The sequence below is a fragment of the Gadus chalcogrammus genome, chromosome 12 (assembly GCF_026213295.1).
Source record: "Gadus chalcogrammus isolate NIFS_2021 chromosome 12, NIFS_Gcha_1.0, whole genome shotgun sequence".
Lineage (NCBI taxonomy): Eukaryota > Metazoa > Chordata > Actinopteri > Gadiformes > Gadidae > Gadus > Gadus chalcogrammus.
In genome coordinates, this window is record NC_079423.1 from 27,862,578 (window position 1) to 27,870,832 (window position 8,255).

Genomic DNA, 8,255 nt, shown 5'->3' on the forward strand with positions numbered 1-8,255 from the left:
GATATCAGTCCATCAATACTGTGGTGGAGGACTTGCAAGAAACATTTTTCTTCCTACTCTTCGAACTCTGAATCATTTGATTCTTTCTTTTAAATTCTATCGTGTTTTAGTAGATCACCCGCCTTGCTCAATGAAAGATGTTCGTTTTTTTTTTGTCATCTGTTAACTTGCTGTTGATTTTCTTAATATCACTGAGTCCTCAACATCTCACACACCATCTTGGCAGATCCCATGCAAAGTAGGTTCCATACCTACTGTGTGTGTGTGTGTGTGTGTGTGTGTGTGTGTGTGTGTGTGTGTGTGTGGTGTGTGTGTGTGTGTGGTGTGTGTGTGTGTGTGTGTGTGTGTGTGTGTGTGTGTGTGTGTGTGTGTGTGTGTGTGTGTGTGTGTGTGTGTCCATCCATCACAACCCTTTTCTCACGCACCCTGGGCAGTTGGTAGGAATCCGGGCCCCCTGAAAGAATATCGTGTGGGCCCCTCTACCCCATTCATTGCCACCTTAAATGTTCTTGTTTTTCAGTGTTCTTGATGGTGCCTGGTGTAATACACCCAATTTGTTTCCTTTTTTAAATGTAGTATTATTATGTAAATTATGTATTATTAATTGTCTTATTCTCTTTTCCCTGATTTGCAACACGTTATTACACCTCTGATTGCAAAGAGTGGTTAATTTTCAATTGCAAAGAGTGGTTAATTTTCAGTTTGTTGGCCCGCACGGCTGCGGGCCAACAAACCACGCCCAACACTTTTGAAATTTGCCGCATCTGATGAGCAAGCATAGGGGAAAAAATGGTTACCATGCATGACCAGTGACGTGCGGTGAAGTCAGTAAGTGGGTAGGCACTGAGTTATGAAAGCCAGATTACCTCATTTATTGTTTAGGCTAATAGGCTACGTGACAACAGTAGGCTATGCACAAGCGCGGCGCACAATCCGTTTGAAACGAGCGAACAATTTTCGGTCCCTTTTTCTGCAAGAGTGCATCAAGTGTTGGCATAGGCCTCCCTTTTGCCAGTAGCTCATTTTTGCTAGTAAAGTTGAGTTTAGAGAATTTTCTTAGCTCTAAAATATCGGTAGATGTTGCTGCTGTCATTTTAACTTTTTGAGTTTCGCGGGGATTACGTGTAGCCGGTGTAATGACGTCAGCTGCGCAAATGTCCAGTAATATCTCGATTTCGATTGGTCCATGTTTGATACGTAGCGTAGATGATTACTGGCATAACATATTTACGTACAAAGGCACAGCAGAGTTGTGCCTTTCGGCGTAGATGTTAAAGAATACAGGATCGAAGTGCGCATGCGCCACATTCGTTTTTCGTTGCCGTTCACAATGAATGGACAGTAAAGGCACTGCTTATTCTACCGGTTTTTGTATTTGATGTTGCGTAACTGATACAATTGTCATCGTAACGTCTAAACAATTGGAATACCGTATATATTGCATATATAAAACACAAGAATACTCGGTACAAATACAAATACAAGTTTATTAAATACAATTATTTAATAAACATTTTTACGTTTGAATTTTGTCAGGGTAGGCAGTGCCTACCTTGCCTACCCTGACTGCACGTCACTGTGCATGACCAGCTATGAAATGTCCCCTGTTGTCAGCGATTACATAGCCAACGTGATAGCCCGTTCATTAACTTAGATTGGGTCAGTTGTGCTCCTTTTTTCTGTGGAATAATTGATGCGGCCCAGCCTGACCCAGACTCTACCTCCAACGGCCCCAAGGTAAGTTGAGTTTGAGACCCCTTCAGGTTCAGAACTATATTATTTAGCTCACACTGCCATCTATTGGCTAAGACATGAAACAGCATAGTAACTAAGAAAATAAAATTCACAGAATCCTGGACAGGACATAAGAAAAATCACGGATAATATAATAATAATAATAATAATAATAATAATAATAATAATAATAATAATAATAATAATAATAATAATAATAATAATAATAATAATACATTTACAATGGTTATATTTATTTATTCTTTAGGAGCTACAGTCTAGCCAAAATATGTTTAATCCTTTCCTCTGGGATAAAATACTCATTGGTATTATGAGTTTAACTGGTTAAACTGTTACAAAAGGTCTGAGCTCTTCTGACAATAAACCAGCAGACTGTTCAAAAATATACAATGTGTTGGATTGATAGATAAATACATATATATACCCCCCACCAGAATAAATTTAGGATCTCCACCAGGTCACCCTATAATGCAGCAGAAAGCAGGAAATCACATCTACGATATTCAAAATCCCCCCCCCCCACACCTTTATATACTTAATATACCCCTGTGGCTTCCTGGGGGCTGAGCCCCCCCAAAAGTCAGAACCTAGAATCGCCCCTGTGCTCGCCTCCTCTTTGCAATGGAATTTGTTTAAGATATAAAACCATTTAATTGAACATACACACACTAAAACAGATATTTTCGTTTTTAAATAAATATTTGGAAACTAAAATTCGTGTTTCCCGCAGCGTGCCTCTCTGGTATTGAGCGGGTCTGCAGGATCGCACTCTGCACAAGTCGGTTAAAAAGTCTCGGTCACGCCTGACTCCGTAATCATCGCTTTCCAAGCATCGGTGGTGATGGCAACTTTCTCCGCCAAGAACAGGATCTCACGGAGGGGGGCTGCTGCTTCTCTGTACATTTTCTCCACGCCGCACAGTCATAGATTGGCGAAATGGCACTGTGTAATCCGCCTCTGACATGTTTAAAATAGCATGCATATGCATCAGTTGTATTCCCAATTTAATTTACAGAGCAATCCCTGCAAAGTATTTAGGTTAACTATATAAGTGACTAGGATTAGTGTGCGTCTGACAGGGGGGGGGGGGGGGCGTGCCATCACGATGGTTGCCCTCCATCGTGATGTCAGTCATCCATCACGAAGGACGATGACATCGTCCATCGGCACAACCCTAGTAGGCAGTGTATTTTTTTTTGTTCCATTACCTCTGACCCCCGTACTAAGTCGCCGGATCCAACCCCCCAACGTTGTGTACTGGATAGTGCTGTCAGTTAAACGCGTTATTAACGGCGTTAACGCAAACCAATTTTAACGGCGTTAATTTTTTGGCTCAAAACAAAGAAGCAGTAGCCTGACTCCTATGTTCAAGGCAGTATGTTTGTATGTTCATCGTTTAATTGCACTATAGGCTTTTTTTTTGCATCGTCCTGTTTTGATCAGTATATGCCAATGTTGTTATCAATAAAAAAACATTTGCTCAAGGCAAGCCGATGCACTTCTCCATGTTGATAAGAGCATTAAAATGAGAACAATTTATGGGACAAAGAAATCAAGGGATATTTAGCATAGAAAAAAAAAACATTAATTATTTTAATCGCTTGACAGCACTAGTACTGGTAAACCAGCTCTAGATAAGGGCAAGTGTAGCCTTCCAAACAGTGGCAATACAATGTGCTTCTCATAAATAAAAGCAAAAGGATAGTAGGTGATAGGCTACAAGGAAATAAAGGCGTTTGAACTTGAAGCTGATAAGTTCTGTTTTGTTCTGACTGGTTTTTATCAGATAAAAAAACCCTGCTGTGAATAACTTTTAGATTCCCAACGCAGTGCAAATGAATGGACGCTGTCGGGAACACGCCTAAGCAAGAGCGTCATCACTAGTCACGTCTCCATCTAAAGGTGAAGCGAATCTTTAGAAAGTTTGTACAAAATAATTTCGAATTAGGTGCGTTTCCATCAACTGGTTGGAGCGGAAAACTACACTAGTTCTGCCTGGAGATGGCGCTGTAGGCATAAAATATATGCCGATTCGCGGCATATATTTTATTTATTTTTGATAAGTTTGACCTATTCATCGGTCCACACGTATCTATTATTCACATTGGCCATCTGTTCCCAGTTAATGTCGGCGGGGTTGCTATGGCCGGTCGTTATGCAGAAATCGAAAAAATGTTCGCTACCTCACAGCTGTTACAAAAAATGTGTTTACATCTCCCATTTTGTGCATTTAATCTCTTTCGCATAAATCAAAAACTTTTATGCGAATTTGCATAAAAGTTTTGCGAATACTTCAACATTTGCATAAAAGCAGGGGGATGGAAACGCAGCTACTGACGAGGCATCTCGTTATCACCAGGACCATGAACTCGCCCTTGCACACCTATGGTATGAAGCTACGTGGCAAAATAAATGATCAACACCACCATCTAGTGGATATCAAGCGTATCAGCACCATCGTCCATTATCGCTGAAGTCCGTTCCACACCCATGGTTCCACACCGGACCTGTATTTAGACACTTCCTGGTGACGCTCAGAGTGGGTGTGTCTTCACGGCTTGCTTTCATAGTAGTAAGCAGCGCTCGGCTGTCGCTCCTCTTACTCGTTACATGTTAAATGCAAGTCATCCTGACTGCTTCATTTTTTGAGCAGCTGTGTAGTTAGGGAGGGAGTGTCTGTTTTTATGTGGGTCATTCAAAAAAGCACTGCTTTTAGTTCATAGTGAGTTGAAGGCGACAGCCGGGTTGTAGTTCTTGACGCATCTGAACCCCCTCGCTAGCTAGCTACTTTTGAATAAAACCACATGGAGTCTCAAAACACTAATGTGACAGAAAACGCCAAGGCGATGCTCAAGAACGCGAAGACACTCAAGCTCCACACGGGGAACTTGGTGATTCGAAGTCGTCTTAAGAAGAAGTGTCCGTCTTCTCCAAGTGAAGAGGTATGACCTATCGATGACTTTTAACACAACCAAACAGGTTGATCAGTGAACACCTTTAGCCGTCTGAGCTAGCCACTATCGTCCCTTCTTGCCCTCCGTAATCTTCTTCTGCCATCATGTGACCTGGACAAATTAATGTTTACCATAATGTTTCAGCTTCAAGACTGCATTCGAGCGACGCTGATCGATTGGCTTTCCACAACACAACTACCTTCAGAAGGGGTGAGACTATTTGGCCAACATAAATAAAGCAAAGGTTTCCATGCTGAAAATCCTGCTCAGTGAGATAGGACGCTGTAGGGCGCGATATCTGCTTGCCAAAACAAAATAATCTTCGTGGCGCACCTCAAAGCATGCCCCAGGGCACCCTGAATAGGAACTGTCAGATTGAATGTTCATGCAGAGTTGGCCACCAAAGGCACGACTCTGACCGTGCCGGCCTGGGGTGGGTGAGAGGGAGGGGGGAGGCAGACAGACAGACAGACAGACAGACAAACGGCACCGGGCTCCAACTCAAAATAATCTGAATTCCATGATGGTTTTGTAGTAGATTCCTTCTCCTTTCTCTTTCCCGACAGCCATTTTATTGAATGAAGTTCACTATGGCTGTGTTTTAATGTACCTGTGCGTCAGAGCTCCAGCCATTCCTGTGTCTGGCTGTTACTGTCTTTGTAGTGTTAGCCGGGCCTAAATGGTCCAACCTTATTATCGCCGCAGAGTCTGTTCCTCCACAGTAGAAGAAGGAGAGGAAACCGTAACACCCCTCACTAACGCATTAGTCATCCGACCCCAATACTGAAAGGGTGAGCTTTAATAATAAAGTGTATTATCCTATTTAGGAGAGAGGACAATAGTCGACATCCGACCTACTTTACTAATGATGTCACTGCCATTGTTTGTATAACTGGCATCGCAGCCCATGACGTCATCTGGCTTTTTGGTTTAAGTGGGCCTGATTGAGAGTGGATTGGACTCATAATGTGTGCATCACACAGGGTGTTTCGGACACCGTGGACTGCTCCATCCCTGAGGCCACAGAGGCCATCAAACCGGAGGAAAGAGAGGAGCTGAAGGTTTCTGGTCAGTATTCGTCCGTCAGTTCATCCAGGACTTTTAAAATGTCTCTAAAGTGGTGTCGCCTCTCCTGAATGGTTTTTATCTGTACCGCGTTCCAGTGAAACTGTTCCTGTGTGAGACCGATCAGTCGTCCATCCCAGAGGCCGTGGAGATGGGTCAGTGACGTCTTATCTTTCTTTGCATGACTGGTCCTATTTACCTCAACTTGAGTGATTTAGCAGTAACCTTAATACAAATGCGTGAATTCAGATAGTTGTCATAAAGGAGCAGGTAGGGGTTTAGCATCTTGCCCAAGGAGGCCTTCAGGTAAGACTGTGGACAATGGGGAATCTTAACACCCTGACCGATAGGATTGTTATTGTATTGTCATTGAATATCCGATGCCAATATTGCGTGGCTACTTTTGGCATAAAGATCCTCTTCTCCTCAGCCTGTCAGACGCTGGCTGTGTCTCAGCTGGACTCTGTGATCATTGCCCCCCGGGGGCTCCCTGAGGGCGAGGTGCAGACGTTGGCCCACCTGCAGCCCGCCTGGGAGGTGTTGGAGGCGTTGGTGGGGTCCAAGAAGATCGCGGCCATCGGCACCTCGGATCTGGACAAGGATCTGCTGGAGCAGCTCTACAAGTGGTCTCAGGTCAGGGGAATGCGCGGTTGTTGACGGTGGGCACCTGGTGTTGAGAGCAGGATTACAGGGCTGGGGGTTCTTGTCAAGGAGGGTTAATGCGACAGCAAGGCAGAATAGAACAGCACTACTATTTTCACATGGTTTTTCTGTGTGGGCCAGATGTATAGAAAAAGTATGCGGGAGGTTGTCTGCTGGGCTCCTGTGCTCCCCTTACCCCTCTCTCCCTCCCCAGGTGAAGCCCAGCAGTAACCAGGTGAACCTGGCCTCCTGCTGTGTGATGCCCCCTGACCTCACAGCCTTCGCCAAGGACTTTGACATTCAGCTGCTCACACACAGCGACCCAAAAGGTAAAAAACTGGTTTGGCAACTTTTTTCAAATCTCAAATTAAAAAGAGGAAGAGAAAGACAAAATGCAAGAACCAGGGTATGCTCTGACAACTCATTCCTGCTGTGTGGACCATGGTTGTGCTTGCATGTACCTATGCAAAATGGGCAGGAGAAGTTGTCACGAATGCCGTGTCGCGTCTCCTCTTCTTTGCATCCGCAGAGCTGATGTCGTCGTCCGCGTTCCAGGAGGCCGTGCAGGAAAGCACCAAGGAGCTGGCTGTGGCCGACTGGAGGCTGGAGTGGGTACTGCGCTACTCCATCATAGTGAAGAGCAGGGGCATCATAAAGGCTAAGGGCTACCTGGTCAACGGCAGGAAGGCTAGTCCCTAGCAGGGCCCAGGAGAAGAGGAGACACTGCGATAAAACTACTGCGCCTCCACTTCGTACACACACACAATCGAAATCTGTCATTTTTTATAATTTGCATTCATTCTACATAGTTGTGACTAGATTATTTACTATCATTTTGGGGGGGTTCTTTTTTTTTAAAGAAAATGTATTTTACTTAAATGGGCAATTCACATTTCCAAGTTCTCAGTCGTATTTGAAAATCCTCCATTGGGGTGTGTGTGTGTGTGTGTGTGTGTGTGTGTGTGTGTGTGTGTGTGTGTGTGTGTGTGTGTGTGTGTGTGTGTGTGTGTGTGTGTGTGTGTGTGTGTGTGTGTGTGTGTGTGTGAACTACCCTGGTTTATTGATGCTGCTCATTGTGACCAATGCATTTATACTTTTCTCTTACCACTCGCCAACAAAGTGTAGGCTTCATTTTAATATGATATAATCATGAAGGTGGCTGATCGCAATTTGGTTTCTGAAACTTGTCCCGACATGAAGTGCCTCTTTTTCTTCTGTATAATATTTTCTAATGATTACTACCTGCCTCGTTATAGCTGGAGTTGTGCATCTATATCTAATACCGTTGGTGGGAATGAAAATATTGTACTGTGTTCCCTCAAAAGAGGATGGCCTGATTTGACAGCGGGAATCAACCTATCGAAAATGAAAGAATATACAGAGAAATGTGGGCAAAAAGAATATTGGTGTATGTTTTCAAAACAAATACTTTAAACAACGTTCGAAGCCTGTGTTCCACTGAAAACCATGTACTGTATCAAAAGACTAGTGGAAAATGATTCAAGCAGTCAATGTTTGAAAGCCGTGCAAGACCTTTGCATGTTGGCTTTCACCACTGGAAATCATTTTTATGGAAACTATTACATTAACACAATCTGCAGAATGGTTTTATTTATTAAATCTTAAATTAAACATTTATATCAAACTTAATCGGGGAATGTAAACATTCATAATAAATAGTTTGTGCAAAGCACTTTGGTTTATGGATTGATTAAAAGAGGTGAGCCAACAATGCAAAACAAATGCTGTAAAAACTTGGGTTGCTTATTGACCAAATAAAATCAGAAGTTTGAGATTATTGGACTTTGGTTTTCGCTTGTCTGTGGTGTGAAGTTCAAA

The 8,255-nt window shown here is 43.3% G+C and overlaps 1 protein-coding gene across 1 annotated transcript; it reads left to right on the forward strand.

Moving 5' to 3' along the window:
- Positions 1–4,296: 4,296 nt before the first annotated feature.
- On the forward strand, positions 4,297–8,245 carry gclm (glutamate-cysteine ligase, modifier subunit). The gene is made up of 7 exons (XM_056603634.1): positions 4,297–4,697; positions 4,854–4,919; positions 5,693–5,777; positions 5,873–5,929; positions 6,205–6,407; positions 6,631–6,745; positions 6,946–8,245. Exons 1-7 carry the CDS (start codon positions 4,560–4,562, stop codon positions 7,113–7,115), a joined length of 834 nt encoding a protein of 277 aa, XP_056459609.1. The 5' UTR covers positions 4,297–4,559; the 3' UTR covers positions 7,116–8,245.
- Positions 8,246–8,255: the final 10 nt, after the last annotated feature.